This window comes from Coffea arabica, chromosome 8e, assembly GCF_036785885.1.
Source record: "Coffea arabica cultivar ET-39 chromosome 8e, Coffea Arabica ET-39 HiFi, whole genome shotgun sequence".
NCBI classification, from domain to species: Eukaryota; Viridiplantae; Streptophyta; class Magnoliopsida; order Gentianales; family Rubiaceae; genus Coffea; species Coffea arabica.
Genome location: NC_092324.1, coordinates 6,060,655 through 6,076,940, shown reverse-complemented (window position 1 = coordinate 6,076,940; position 16,286 = coordinate 6,060,655). Strand labels below are relative to the sequence as shown.

Genomic DNA, 16,286 nt, shown 5'->3' with positions numbered 1-16,286 from the left:
AAGGGGAAAACCCTCATCTTTATTTGCTCTTCTGTAATTCTTGGAGGCTTCATACTGTTGCAAACGATATCGAACTCCTGTAAGTGCTTGTAAGGCTCCTCACCTGGTAGACCATGAAAAGACAGCAAGAGATGAATTAGACCAGATTTTAGTTCAAAGGGAGTGTTATCATTCAAATTTGAGAAAGTAATGCATAAAGGTGATTGATTTAAATTAGGAGCAGCCAACTCCCTTAATGTTCGTGCATTTGTCATGGTGACTTCCTCTTGGTCCGAATCACTCGAATGGCCACCCTGCAAATTTATCGACTCCACTTCTGGATCCAGTCCTTGAGGTGCAACACTGGATTGCTCCTCTCTGAGCTGTCTAGTTTTTTTCCTAGTTCGGTGTGCGGTCTTCTCTACTTCAGGGTCGAAAATCAATTCGCCTGTACGAAAAGAACGAGGCATAAACTAGAAAAAAAAATACCAGAAAATTAAAACAAAAAAAAACTTAAAAAGAAACAAATAATTAACGCCAGTCCCCGGCAACGGCGCCAAAAATTGACAGGTGTCGAGCTTGTGCAATCATAAACATAGAACCTAACTACCACTAAAAGCGGTCAATAATTGATGTTAGATACTAGAGCAGGGACTCTAAGTGTGCAATGTGTTACTTGATTCACCCTGTTCTCGAAAAGTTTGCTTAATCCGATATACCAGAATGAATTAGTTGACAACAATTACTAAATAGTAGACAGTGACAAGCAAGGTCGTCTCCTCAGGGATTAGGGATGTTTGTTTCTTTGAAATTCCAATTGGTAAAGGGCGATTTTATCGGAGTGGAACTAAAAACAATTAACCAATTCAATTAAAAATAAATAAATAATTAACAAGCACGAATATAGCAGAAATTAAATCAAGAATAGATAAATTCTAGCCAAAAATACAACTACTCAGGCACAGTCCACTCACCCGATCATTGATGCAAGGAAGGTTCGCTTAACTTATTAATAGGCCAGTTATAGTTGCCGACGAACTCTAACGACCAATTTTTCCTTAATTTATTGATAACCAAGGTACGACCATTGATTACCCCTAACCAGAAAATACTCCTAGGTACGACCATAGGAATTAATTTTCCAATTGCATTAAGAACTAGAAAAACCTAACCCCAATCAATAACACGCTACGAGGGTTATTTAAATTAGATTGCACGTTCCCCTAGTGTGCAAACACGCCAGTTACCACTAATATTAATCAATCAAACAATTACGGATTTAATTGACTAATTTGGCAGGAGATTAATGAGTCACATTGAACATCGGGCCCTTGACATCAAATTAACAAAATAATCCCATGAAAATTCAAATAGACAACGTGCAAATATTAACAAATTAAGGAACGCGTGAAAACTAATTAGATCTCACAGATATTCGGGATTGCGCCGTCGAGTTGATCCTTGACTAGATGAAAGGCTTAGTGATGCGAGAGACGGAAGCTACTTCGGATCTAGAGGAACACGATGAAGATTTGATGGAGTTGAACCCAAACTTGGACCACTCAAGAACAGATTTAACGGTAGAGGACGCCACAATCAAGTATGTGTGTTTGATTGATAAGTCAAGAACAGCCTAGGATCAACTCTAGGATGTTCAACTTAGCTTTCACAAGCTAAGGGAATTTGCCACAAGGAATGGACGAAATTCTAGAAATTTTATTCAATACTCTCCAAAAAACTCAATGTAACATGCGACTTTAGGCTATTTATGGCCGTGACTAACCCCTAATAAACTGGAAAAATAACAAGGAAAGTTCGGCCAGGCCCTTGGGCCTTCACTTGACCGAAAGCTAGCCCAACTAACTATAGATCATAGCAAGACCCCCGTACGGCTCAGCGAGGGTACTTAACTGCGGCTCAGCCCGCCGTTTGGAGCTTGAACACTTGCATCTTCAATTGTAAGCAGCATTTTAGTAGTCGTGCAAGGATATTCCAACTCAATTCCTTCAATGCTCGGTTTCTCTTGGGTTTGGATGGCACGTACCAAGGCTTGGAGGGACTCCTTGAATCTCTTAGCTAGTGCTCGTGTCACTGGGCCTTGGGGCACCTTCACAGGGTTTACTTGTACACTTTGGGCCTCGTGCTCAACCGCATCACTTAGCCTTACCGCGTAATTAAATCTCCACGCAAATTAATTGATTGCAAAGGCATCAAGTTTTCACTAGAAAGTGAGAAATAAAAGATGTTTTTCCCATTGGAGAATATTGTCGAACAGTGGGCGTGCGCCAGACAAGGACAGAAAGAAAACTAAAAACTATGCTAAAAAGAACTGAGCTCCCAAGCCTCTGTACGCTTGTCCCTTAAAAGCCAAAAATGACTAATGCTCCACTCGTCCGTGGTCCCCCACCGAATTGAGAAAGCTAAGTACAAAAGATGGGCCCTGCCCACTTTGAGAGCAAAAGTCTAAAAGTGAGGCTCCCCCAATTTTCTCTTGTTTCCTCTTGCTAGTAGGACTCTCGGCCAAGAGCAAAAGGAAATCCGTTTCTTCCTCTCCTTGTCGGCCAGGTCCATGGAGCTTTTTTTCTTTTTTGAAGTCTCCCACTTATGGAGCAAGTCTCTCCTTTTTTATAGTTTTCTGCTCCAATCCTTTAAGTTGAGTCCAGATACCAAATATGAGTAGATGTTAACAATTAACACAATGTTTGACAGGAACAAAGGGGCAATTAATAATAAAATTGCTAACAATTAATAACCTATCACCTTTTCCTTTTGCTTGGAGCTGCCGAGAGAGTTGATGTGTTCCACTCTGAATATCTGTAACATCATAATAAACTTGGCATCACTAAAATAAGTTACCGGGTAGCTGCATGTTAGTACAGGAGTTTTAACATGAATTACGTGCATCATTAAAAAAAAAGATAAAATTGTACAAAATACAGATGTAGTAATAATTCACAAAAAAGTATTAACAATTCACAAAGCTAGGAATTTTTATGATGGAATTCTGACGTTGAAAACTTTTCCACATCCCCAGGAAACGTGAAAAGAAATTCAGGGAGAAGAACAAACTCTAATATTTCTATAAAGCAGTTTGCATAATTCCAAAAAGGTTGTTGAATTAATTCGAAGGATGACTATTTTCCTTCACAAGCTGAGTGAGCAAATCCACAAGCTCATCAAACACTTGATTTTCCTTAAATTTTATTTTCTCACTCACTTCCTTCATCTTCGCCCTCAGATTTTCTCCCATTTTCTCCACCACTACATTTTTTATTACTTCCACTATCACTTTTCTATCAAATTTCCCACTATGATTTCTCACAACCTCCACTCCTGCACCAATATCCACCATCAACCTAGCATCGAATGGCTGGTCAAAATGCATAGGATATTTATAATTGGAACACCAAGCTCTATGCTTTCCAAAATTGAATTCCAACCAGAATGAGTAATAAAACCTCCAATGCTTAGATGCCCCAATATTTTTGCCTGTGGTGCCCATTCTTCCACAATTCTTTCCCCATCTCGCGTTCTCTCCAAGAACCCCTCAGGAAGACCCTCCTCAGGCCTAATTCTCTGGCCGTGAGGAAACCTTACAGCCCATATGAAATTGACATTGCTAAGCTCCAATGCAAATGCCATCTCATCCAACTCTTCTTTAGTCAAGAAATACTCACTCCCGAATGCGATGAAAACAGTCGAATGCTTGGTTTTTGTCCCAAGCCATTGGATTAGCTTGGTGTTCTTGTCCTGCTGATCATCATCAACAGGTTCTGGAAACAACGTACCTACAGGCATAATCTTCAGCTTCAAAATATCAGAGAGATAATCCATATATTTTCCATCAATTTCTCGAGCCTTTTGCGAGCATGATGCTGTCACAGAACCTGTTTGGCCTTTCAGTTGCGGGATCATTTTCGTCAACATTAGCTCTTGCATCTTCAGCAGCAATTTGAGCCTTGTGTCGCTCAAAATCTGAAAGATAGATGGCTGGAAAAGGGAATTCAAGACCTGGCTTCGCAAACGAATGGCAGAAGTATGCAATATTTGTCACACTTGAAATTGCAAATATTACCGCTGGAATGTTATAGGTTGCAGTCAATGCAGCAGTCCACGACTGGAGAACATCGTAGAATACTAAATCAGACTTGATGGTCTCTAATACATTGGATAGATCAGGTTTGGCACTGTTCAGGGCTTTTTGCAGGGTGGAAAGGAGATAGGGTGGAAGACCACTGGTGGTGTGATAGTAAGAAGGAAGTTCAGGAGTGTCTGGAAGATGAAGTTCCACAAGTTGAATTGAGGCAGAGTAATCTGGGGTGATCTTTTTCTGGATGAATCCAAGATTGATCGGGGTTGAGCAAATGTATACGGAAAATCCTCTACCCGTCAGTTTCTTGGCTAGTTCTAGGTTGAGAGATATGTGGCCATAAGCCAACCATGGAAACATGAGGATCTTGAGCTGAGAAGCGGCTGGGTCTTCAGAATTTAATATTTCCTACCACCTAATGTAGGTATACTATGTAAATCACATATATCACTATGAATAAGATCTAAAATTTTTGATATTCTTTCAAATTTTGGAAAAGGATTCTTGTTTTTTTAGTCAGCATGCATCCTCTGAATTTGTCTTCTTATTCATCACAATATTGTAACAAATTTAATATTATCATATCATGTATTCTTTATAGTTAACATGTCCAAACCTTTGATGCCATAAAGTCAAAAAAAGACACAAGCATATAAATAGAAATGTTATCCTTCTTATTGATAGATAATATATTGATTTGAATATACAATTACACAAATACCTTTTCCTTGCAAACATGCCATCCTCAGAGAGTATAAATTTATCAGTCTCAAAAATAAGTCTAAATCCAAATTATTTGATATTAAATTCTTCCTAACTTTGAACATTCGAAAACAACATTTCTTAATAAACTTTGATTTCATTCACTAATTCCTACAACTAGAATGGTATTAAAATTTGTCATGTAGACAACGGTGCCATCTTTAACTACTTTCATGAACTTGAAAAATTCTTTATTCTTACATAGATGTCAAGTAGCACCAGAATCAATCTACAAGTCATCTTCAACAAGATTGATTTCAGAGATCCTTGCGACAAGATCTTTGCTTGTAGTGTTGGAAGAATCTTGCTTCTCCTTCTTCTTTTTTAGAATTTTTTGTTCGGACTCGTAATATCCTTTCTTTTGGCAATAGAAGTATTATCCCTTCTGTTTTCTCTTCTTATTGTTGCTTGATTGTTAGATTGGTTTACTACCTTCTTGCCTCCTTGGGACTGTTTGATTGTCCCTTTTGAACTACATGTACTTTGTTGGAGAAGTCTAAGTTCTCTTCATGGACTTGAGAGTCCTTTTTCTCCGGGATGCAAATTTCTTCTTTTGCATGAAGAGATTTAGCAAGACCTTCAAGAGAGATTAATTCTTTCTTATGTTTTAGATATCTCTTGAAATCTGTCCAAGAAGGTGGCAATTTATCAATTATGGAACATACAATTACAGTTTCATCCATATGCAAATTATGTTAATTACAATGATTTAGAAATATTTCTATTTAAGCAAATTATTCTATAATACGCCAATCATCTACCATTCTATAGTTATTTAAAGCAGAAACTAAGAACTTCTTACTGGTTTCTTCATGCATATATATAGCCTCTAATTTGTCCCATACTTCGTTGGCAATATTGGTGGTGTGGTATATATTGAACAAGCCATCGTTTATGGCATTGAGAATGTGTCTACAGCAGATCTCATAATTATTCTCTCATTTTTATCTCTTCCTCAAGTCATATTGTTTCTCTTCTTCACTGCCTACAATCAGTTTGGGAGTCGTCGGCACACAAACCACTTGCAAGGAAATTAAGAGGAAGCGAACTCTTTTTTCATTGTATGAAGTTGCCTCCATCAAATTGCTCCAACCTGACAATGGCCCCGTTTGGAACCTGAGTTTTTTGGAAGTTTGTCTAAAATTTTACTGCAGTGCACTGTAGAAGTTTTTGGAAAAAATTATTGGTATATGAAAAACTTTTTTTTCCTTTTCTTCTTTTTCTCTTTCTTTTTCTTTCTTTCCTTTTTCTTTTCTTTCCTCTCTTCTTCTTCTTCCTTCCCCCTCCCCCGCCACCTCTGCCTCCGACATTGAAGAACCAGCAGCCATGGTCCAAAATTTTTTTTTCTCTTCCCCTCTTCTCCCTTTCCCTCTCCTGCTCTGCTCCCCTCTCCCCCTCTACTCCCCTTCACCCTTCCCCTCTCCCTCCTGATGCCAGAGAACTTGCAGCCATGGTATTTCCTTTTTTTTTTTTTGTTTTTTCTCTCCCCCTCTTCTCCATCTCCCTTTCCTACTCTCCTCCCCTTCCCCCTCTCCCTTTGCCCAATCTGGTCGCGTGACCAGATCGCAGGTGCGGTCTGGTACCGCAAATGGCTGTGATCTGGTCGTGGAAAGAGGGAGGGTGGCCGGGGAGGGGAGGGGGAGGAGAGGGGGAGAGGGGGAGGGAGAGAAAAAACAAAGAAAAAAGAAAAAACATCACAGAGGGTCGCCGGCGTCAGGAGCTTTCTTGTTGTCTGTTCTTGAGCTATTCCCCGAGCTGCTATTTGAAAGAGAGACGAAAGTTGACTTCTACAGCACCCTAGTAGGAGAGCATCCCATCTGAGGGCTATCATCCCAGACGTCTGTCATGAGGTTCAGAGTAGATGAGCTCTTGAAAGCTCCTGCATTGCTAGAAGTGCTATTCAAAACCTCTCCCAGTGGCCCAACTAAAATTGAGGGGAAGTTTGGAACAGGTTGGCATTTTCAGAAGGGGGAGGAGGAGGGTAGGAGAGGGGGATATGGAGAGGGAGAAAGGAAAAAAAATTGTTCAGGCCGGCGCTGGAAGCAGCGGAGGTGGTGGCCGGCGGTGAAGGTGTGGTGGATCGGGGTGGGAGAGAAAGAAGTAGAAAAGAGAAAGTTTTTTGTGTATTAGATATTTTGAAGTGTGTAGGTTAAAAACTTTGATAAGTTTTTTGGGGTTTCTGTAGCAAAAGTTATTAAAAAACTAGTAACTTGCAAAAAAACTGAGGTTCCAAACAGGGCCAGCAGCCAATTCTTTCAATGAACTTGCCTTCACTATGTAGGCAAAATATAGCCTAAAGATTATTGGTAGAAAACTTGAGGAAAATAGCAAAGATGAACAAGAAAGAAATAGTTTCAAATCGTGAATGAAAAGAATTCACTTTTCTTTGGGATATATTTGTTCGCTATTTGTGCAATGCAAGGACAAATGTCCTCTAGGATAAGATAAAGTTTGTCCGTTTCCAATATGCACTTATGTGACAAACCAACAAGGATAATAGGGCATGTTTTAGAAAATTTAGAGGTAGAGGAATGATATTCTGTAGCAAATCAATCATCTACTTGACCTTATATAAATAGGGTAGCTGATAATCAATAATGGTAACTTATAGTTAAATGATCACCTTTCAATGATTTGTTTTATCCAATCGGTGTTTAAACCAGTAACATAGGTGATCAAAAAGTTCTCAGAAGTTAAGGCACCATTTGGTTGGTAAACAACCACTTAAATCATAAAAAGGTGCCAAACCATAATTTTGAACTGATATGACCGTCATTGAGGATCCAACGCCGGATTCAAGTGATTTGGACCAGATTTACAGTCGGGCCAATTTGGACAAAAGCTTCACAACTCTCTAGACTGGATCCAGCTTCAATAAAACCACATCCGGTGCTAAATCCTTTTTTTTGTCAAAACGTTAGATTTATATATCATCACAAAAGCATTATAGTATCTGGACAAGGGTCCAAACAAAAGAGAAAACTGTCCCGTGATGATCCATGATGCGTTAGCATCTAAGATTGGGGGTTACCCATTCTTCATCTAATTAAATGTTAAGAGCATGCAAGCTCAGTTTAATACTATCTAATTTTCTTGTATTAGTTAAAGAAAAGGAGCACAAATGAAACAAGCTACAAATAGACTGAATATCCTCTATTAGTGTTGCCAACCACCAGTTGCTGTGTCTTGAGTCCATAATGTATCCCTTGAGTTTGCTGTTGTCCAGCTCTACTTCTATGTTTCTCCAGCCTTGGTTGGCAGCTTTCAGTAGAGCTAGTTTAACAGCTTCTCATCCGGTGCTAAACCCTGAAAGGAGATTTTCCCTTCCTTCTAGGAACTGATCTGACCCACAGATTTGGCTTCAGTCAAGCTAGATCTGGCGCTGAATCTTGCCAAGATATTTTGAAAATTTCCAACAATGCGTTCTTCAACCGGAGAAGTCATTAGAAGAAAACCACTTCTCATTACTCTTTGGGAAAAAATTTTGTCCATTTTTAACAAATTTGATCATCATTATTCCATTTAACAAAGTTCTTCAGTTGTTGTTGTGTGAGTATTATCGAATGAACATGTTCCTGAAGTTCAAGAATACTACCAGTATATACTAATTGCATATAATAATGTTAAAAAAGGAAAAGGAAATCATTCTCATTTCAAGCTTGGCATGAAGCAACCCTTCGGAACAATGAACAAGCGAATGAATTTTCATTATCCCTCCCCCTAAGTCCCTAGCCTCCCGAGGAGTAAGAAATCTCCAGGCTTATCAAAATATTTTTTGATTGAGTCCTTGTAGCATGACAGATGCGGTAAGTTGGGCAGCTTCCTGAAAATTTCAGAAAAGCTCCTACAACTCATCTTAATTGCAAAGTAGACCCTCTGCTAATATTGCCGGCTTCCTAAGCTCCACAACCACCCCTAAGAACCTAACTTTGTTCTGTCTTCAGAACTTATGCATACCTGCTATGCGCTCTTTGTATCTTTCTTTTGTTGTACCGTTGTCTCCTACTATTCCAATCAAAACCAATGTTTTGAAAATCAGATCGAGCCGACCAATTCGACTGATTGAACCATCCAACCTTGACTCTGGTACTAAACTGGGGAGCCATCCAACCGTGAACAGGCGGTTTTGATAGGGTATCATTTGTTAGTAATTTTATTATTAATTTTCTCTTTTATCCCTGACAAATATTGTGTTAATTGCTGATATTTACTTATATTTGGTATTTGGAATCAATTTCAGGAGTGAAGCAGAAAATTACTAAAAAGAGGGACTTTCTAGAGCATATTACTTCACACAGGGGAGATTTCTAAAAAGCTCTATCAACGCGGCCCACAAGAAAGGAACAAAAACTAATTTCTTACCCTTTTACTGATAAGGAGAATACTGGTACGGAGAGGTCCTACTAGCAAAAGGAAACAAGAGACAATTGGGCTAGGGCCCACCTTTTGTACTTCATTGGCTCAAGTCCCACGGGAGAAAGCATTAGAAAGTGGCCTTTTGGCCTTTAAGAGAAACAACGTACAGAGGCTCAAAACAAGAAGAAGAAGAATTCGACAGGCTTGTGCTACTTCATGGGGACCATTGGAGGAGCATGAGTCAACCTTCTTTTGGCTTTTTAAGGGTAGAACGTAGGGAAGAAAGGAGAAAAACGGACCTCTAGTTGAGTTTTTAGTTTTCTTTCTTTCTTTCCTGAGACTGGCCTCGGACACACGCCAAGTTTTCGACAATATTCCCCAACGGAAAAAACATCTTTTATTCCTTGCTTTTTAGTAAAAAACGCAATGCCTTTGCAATCCATTAATTCGTGTGGTGATTTAATTATGCGGCATGGCTAAGCCTTCCATCTAGTCAAGGGTCAACTCGACGGCGCAGTCCCGAAAATCTGTGAGATCTAATTAGTTTTCACGCGTTCCTCAATTTATTAATATTTGCACGTTGTCTGCTTGAATTTTCATGGGATTATTTTATTAATTGGATGTCAAGGGCCCGATGTTCAATGTGATTTATTAATCTCGTGCCAATTTAGTCGATTGAATCCGTAATTGTTTGATTGATTAATATTAGTGGCAACTGATGTGTTTACACATTAGGGGAACGTGTAATCTAATTTAAATAACCCTCGTAGCGCGTTATTGATTAGGGCTAGGTTTTTCTAGTATTTAATGCAATTGGAAAATTAATTCCTACGGTCGTACCTAGGAGTATTTTCTAGTTAGGGGTAATCAATGGTCGTACCTTGGTTATCAATAAATTAAGGAAAAATTGGTCGTTAGAGTTCATCGGCGACTATAACTAGTCTATTAATAAATTAAGTGAACCTCTCTTGCATCAATGGTCGGATAAATAGACTGTGTCTGAGTAGTTGTATCATTGGCTAGAATTTATTTATTCTTGATTTAATTCCTGCTATATTTGTGCTAGTTAATTAATCATTTTTAGTTAAATTGTTTAATTATTTTTAGTTTCATTCCGGTGAAATCCCTCTTACCACTTGGAATTTAAGAGAGGCAAATATCCCCAGTCCATGAGGAGACGACCCTACTTGCCACTGTCTACTATTCAGTAATTTTTGTCAACTAATTAATTCTGGTATATCGGATTAAGCAAATTCTTCGAAAACAGGGTGAATGAAGTAACCCATTGTACACCTAGAATCCCCGCTCCAGTACCTAGGATTAATTAATGATTAATTTTAGTGGTATTTAGGTTCTTATTATTATTATTGCACAGGCTCGACGACCTATCAATTTTTGGCGCCGTTGCCGGGGACTGACGTCAATTATTTGTTTCTTTTCAATTTCAATTTTGTTCTAATTTTCTGGTTTTTTTTCTAGTTTATGCCTCGTTCTTCTCGTACAGGTGAATTAATTTTCGATCCTGAAGTAGAGAAGATCGCACGTAGAATGAGAAAAGAAACCAGACAGCTCAGAGAGGAGCAGTCCAGTACCGCATCTCAAAGACTTGAGCCAGAAGCTGAACCAGCATATTCGTTTGGTGACACTTCAAGCGACTCGGATCAAGAGGAAACCACCATGGCTAATGCACAAACACTAAGTGAGTTGGCTGCTCCTAATTTAAATCAGCAACCTTTGTGCATTACTTTTCCAAGTTTAAATGATAACACATCTTTTGAGTTGAAATCTGGCCTAATTCACCTCTTGCCATCTTTTCATGGTCTACCAGGTGAGGAACCCTATAAGCACTTGCAGGAGTTCGACGTCGTATGCAACAGTATGAAGCCCCCGGGAATCACTGAGGAGCAGATAAAAATGAGGGCCTTCCCCTTCTCTTTGAAGGACTCCGCGAAGGACTGGCTGTACTACCTACCACCGGGTAGTATCACCACATGGGACCAACTGAAGAAGAAATTTCTGAACAAGTACTTTCCAGCGTCCCGAGCTGCAAGCTTAAGGAAGGAGATATGCGGCATCAAACAACACCCAGGCGAATCCCTCTATGAATACTGGGAGAGGTTTAAGAAACTGTGTATCAAATGCCCTCAGCATCAGATAAGTGAGCAACTGCTCATCCAGTATTTCTACGAGGGGCTACTTTTCAGAGACAGGAGTATAATCAATGCTGCAAGTGGAGGGGCGTTAGTGAACAAGACTCCTCGGGCAGCATGGGAACTGATAGAGGGGATGGCTGAAAATTCGCAGCAGTTTGGCACTAGGGAGGATGTCCCAACACGTAAGGTGAATGAGGTGGAAACATCCTCCATCCAATAACAAATTTCTGAATTGACATCCTTCGTGCGGCAGCTAGCTGTGGGAAGTGCCTCACAAGCCAAGGTGTGTGGGGTATGTGCTGCTTTGGATCATTCTACAGAGACGTGCCCACTAGTTCAAGAAGAAAATGCAGAGCAGGTGAACATGGCTGGCCATGTGCCCGCGCCAAGAAAGCAGTATGACCCGTACTCAAGTACCTACAATCCTGGTTGGAGGGACCACCCCAACCTGAGTTATGGGGGGAACAAGTCGTCCAATTTCATGTCAAATAGACAGCAAGGGCATCAACAGCAATAGCAGCCTCGCCCACCCCCACCCCCTTCGAACTCAAGTCCGTCCCTAGAAGAGATGATGAAGCAACTACTTGCGAATCAACAGAAGACGGATTCAGACCTACAACCTATGAAAAATCAGTGGGAACAAGTGCAATCATTGCAAACTCAGGTAAATCAAATGGCCATCACGCTCAATCGGTTGGAATCCCAAATGCAAGGAAAGCTACCATCTCAACCTGAGTTGAACCCGAAGAATGTGAGCGCCATGACCTTGAGAAGTGGCAAGGAGGTCCAAGGACCTGACCCGTTGATTCCTAAGGACAAGGACGGGATCAAATTGAGAAAGAACTGGAAGAGGAGGGCGGAGACAATAAAAATTCAAAGGTAATCCCGGACTCACTCATTCCAGTTAGAACCAACTCACCTCCCTTCCCAAGCAGATTGGAGAAACCAAGGAAGCAGGACAAGGAGAAAGAGGTCCTAGAGATTTTTCGCAAGGTGGAGATCAATATTCCCCTTCTAGATGCAATTAAGCAGGTACCCAGATACGTAAAATTTTTGAGGGACTTGTGTGTCAATCGAAGGTGGTTGAAGGGAGATGAGAGAGTGGTAGTGGGGGAAAATGTGTCAGCAATTCTGCAACGAAAGCTTTCACCAAAATGCGAGAACCCAGGTATGTTTACTATTCCTTGTAGAATAGGCAATACCTTGGTTGGAAAGGCTATGTTAGATTTAGAAGCCTCAATTAATGTCATGCCGAAATCTATATATGCTTTTCTGAAATTAGGACCTCTGAAAGACACTGAAATAATAATCCAACTGGCTGACTGAACCAATGCATACCCTGACGGGTTGATTGAGGATGTTTTAGTGAAAATTAATGAATTGGTTTTCCCTACTGATTTTTACGTGCTTGACATGGATGATGAACACTCTCACGACCCATCACCTTTACTGTTAGGAAGACCCTTCTTGAGCACAGCTCGAACTAAAATTGATGTAAATAAGGGCACCCTATCTATGGAATTTGATGGTGAGATTGTTCATTTTAACATTTTCGAATCCATGAAATATCCTTCAGAATCACATGCTGGCTCTGTTTTCTCTATAAATGTTATTGACCCTGCTGTACGAGAAGTTTTTGAAATTGAAGGCAGGGATGAGTTGGAAGTCGCCTTGACCAGGCACTTCGAGTCAGAGATGGCGTCTGGAGTAGAGTTGAGTGAAAAGCTCAAATGTGTGATTGGAGCGTTGCAAACGTTGCCAACCACAAAAATAAGGTATGGTCTCGCACCTGTTTTTACACCTGAACCTCACAAAAGGTTACTTCTGTCTGTGGTGCAGGCACCTGTTTTGGAGTTGAAATCGCTGCCAAAACACCTTAAGTATGCATACTTGGGTGAGGGGGAGACACTCCCGGTAATCATCTCCGCGAGTTTATCTAAAGTCCAAGAAGACAAATTGATTCGAGTTTTGAGGGACCATAAGCAGGCGATAGGATGGACCATCGCCGATATCAAAGGAATTAGCCACGCGGTATGTATGCATCGGATTCGACTCGAGGAGGGTGCTAAACCTATTCGGCAGGCTCAAAGGAGACTGAATCCCCTCATGATGGAGGTAGTGAAAAAAGAGATCCTGAAACTGCTGGATGTGGGGATAATCTTTGCTATATCAGATAGCCCCTGGGTGAGTCTGGTACAGGTGGTCCCGAAGAAGGCAGTAGTGACGGTGGAGTCTAAACAAGAGGGTGAGCTCGTACAAGTTCGAAAGCCCACTGGGTGACGGTAGTGTATAGATTATAGGAAGCTAAATGCCGTCACGAAAAAGGATCATTTTCCCCTTCCTTTCATTGATCAAATGGTAGAGCGATTAGCAGGTCGAGCTTACTATTATTTTTTGGATGGATTTTCAGGTTATTTCCAGATTGCTATCGCCCCCGAGGACCAGGAGAAGACTACCTTCACGTGCCTGTTTGGAACATTTGCATACCGGAGGATGCCATTTGGGTTATGCAATGCACCTGCTACCTTCCAACGATGCATGGTAAGTATCTTTTCGGAGTATGTTGAGAAGATTATTGAGGTTTTTATGGATGATTTCAGTGTGTATGGGGAAAGTTTCGATAACTGTCTAGATAACCTGAAATTAATTTTGGTTAGGTGTATAGAAACTAATCTTGTGCTCAATTGGGAAAAGTGCTATTTTATGGTCGAGCACGGGATAGTTTTGGGTCATATAGTGTCATCTAAGGGTATTGAGGTTGATAAATCAAAAGTAGATGTTATATCTACTTTACCTTACCCTGCGAGTGTGCGGGAAGTGCGTTTTTTCTTGGGTCATGCAGGTTTCTACAGAAGATTTGTCAAAGACTTCTCAAAAATTGGAGCACCCCTGTTCCAACTTTTGCAAAAAGAGGTGCCCTTCGAGTTCAATGAAGCATGTAAGAAGGCGTTTGATAGGTTAAAAGAGCTATTGATCTCTTCACCCATTATCCAACCACCTGATTGGAACCTACCATTCGAGATCATGTGCGACGCCAGCGATTATGCAGTGGGCGCAGTGCTGGGTCAAAGAGTGGGAAAGGCAGCCCATGCTATATACTACGCATCTCGAGCCTTAAACGGAGCTCAGTTGAACTATTCGACCACCGAAAAGGAGCTTTTAGCTGTAATTTTTGCTTTAGAGAAATTTCGGTCCTATTTACTTGGTGCTAAAGTTATTATTTTCTCTGATCATGCAGCTTTGCGGTATTTGTTGACCAAAAAAGAGGCAAAATCGCGACTTATAAGGTGGATACTATTGCTACAAGAGTTTGACCTGGAGATCAGAGATAAAAAAGGGGTAGAAAATTTGGTAGCAGATCACCTGAGTCGGGTACAAGTCACCGAGGACGACCTCCCACTGAGAGAAACATTCCCCGGCGAGCACTTATTTTCTGTTAATTTATTCTTGTCTTGGTATGCAGATATTGTTAATTTTCTAGTTACTAACAAGTTTCCTGCAGGATGGTCTAAGGCAAAGAGGGACAAGTTAAGGAGTGATGCAAAATCTTACATCTGGGATGACCCTTACCTCTGGAAGCGTGGTGCCGACCAAATCATTCGTAGATATGTAAGCGAAATGAATTCCAATCTATTTTAGCTTATTGTCACTCTTTTGCATGTGGAGGTCACTTTGGACCGAAGAGGACGGCTTGTAAGGTTCTAGAGAGTGGATTCTATTGGCCGACCCTCTTTAAGGATTCCTACTCATTTTGTAAGTCATGTGATAAGTGTCAACGAGTAGGTAATATTTCTCATAGGGATCAAATGACCCAAATCCCAATGATTTTTGTTGAGATTTTTGACGTTTGGGGTATTAACTTTATGGGCCCTTTTCCTTCGTCTTATGGTTTTCTATATATATTGCTTGCCGTAGACTATGTTTTGAAATGGGTGGAAGCAAAGCCCACCCGTACTAATAATTCCAAAGTGGTTGCAGAATTTGTCAAATCTAATATTTTTGTCCGCTTTGGGATGCCGCGAGCAATTGTAAGTGATCGGGGTACCCATTTCTGCAACAAGATGATTGCAGCACTTTTCAGGAGGTACGGTGTCTTGCACAAAGTCTCCACTTCTTACCATCCTCAGACAAACGGTCAGGCGGAAGCATCAAATCGAGAGATCAAGTCAATTTTGGAGAAGATGGTTCGACCTGATAGGAAGGATTGGAGTATGAGACTTGAAGATGCCTTATGAGCATAGAGAACGGCGTACAAGACGCCAATCGACATGTCCCCTTATCGTTTGGTATTTGGAAAGCCATGTCACCTCCCCGTCGAGTTCGAGCATAGAGCATTTTGGGCGGTCAAACAATGCAACATGGATATTGAGGAGGGTGGAATTCAAAGGAAGTTACAGCTACAAGAATTGGAGGAAATTCGCAATGAAGCCTTTGAGAATGCTGTGATTTATAAGGAGAAGAATAAGATATTTCATGACCAACAGGTCTCTAGGAAGATGTTTGACTGTGGGCAAAAAGTTCTACTGTACCACTCGAAATTGAAGTTATTTCCGGGTAAGTTACGTTCTCGTTGGATCGGTCCATTCGTTGTAACTAATGTCTTTGATTATGGTGCAGTGGAGATCCAGAGTTTAAGGACGGAGAAGAAATTTGTAGTGAATGGTCATCGGTTCAAACCATATTATGATGGGGCTCCAGTTGAACGGGTGGAGACGATGCATTTGGAGGACCCGATTTGCTTGGTTTAAGCAAATTATGGGATATGTCTAGCCAAAGACACTAAAGAAAGGCGCTCTTTTGGGAGGCAACTCGAATATTGATTTTATTGTTTTTAGTTGTTTATTTCTTTCGTTTTGTCATTTCTCCGTTGGGTAGTATCAATGCTAATATCTCCTCCACTGTGACCAGGAAGTGAAATCTTGGCGTGCCCACGCGGTGATTGTGTC

The 16,286-nt window shown here is 40.6% G+C and overlaps 1 protein-coding gene, 1 non-coding gene and 1 pseudogene across 2 annotated transcripts; 1 reads left to right on the top strand and 2 right to left on the bottom strand.

The window, feature by feature from the left end:
* Window positions 1-3,097: 3,097 nt before the first annotated feature.
* On the bottom strand, window positions 3,098-4,429 carry LOC113703767 (beta-D-glucosyl crocetin beta-1,6-glucosyltransferase-like; annotated as a pseudogene).
* A 6,807-nt stretch (window positions 4,430-11,236) lies between these two features.
* On the bottom strand, window positions 11,237-11,343 carry LOC113728297 (small nucleolar RNA R71). Its single transcript, XR_003458026.2, has one exon. It is a non-coding gene; the product is annotated as a small nucleolar RNA R71 (small nucleolar RNA).
* A 565-nt stretch (window positions 11,344-11,908) lies between these two features.
* Window positions 11,909-15,575, top strand: LOC140012627 (uncharacterized). The gene is made up of 6 exons (XM_072060900.1): window positions 11,909-12,219; window positions 12,276-12,508; window positions 12,707-13,585; window positions 13,751-14,545; window positions 14,804-14,941; window positions 15,256-15,575. Exons 1-6 carry the CDS (start codon window positions 11,909-11,911, stop codon window positions 15,573-15,575), a joined length of 2,676 nt encoding a protein of 891 aa, XP_071917001.1.
* Window positions 15,576-16,286: the final 711 nt, after the last annotated feature.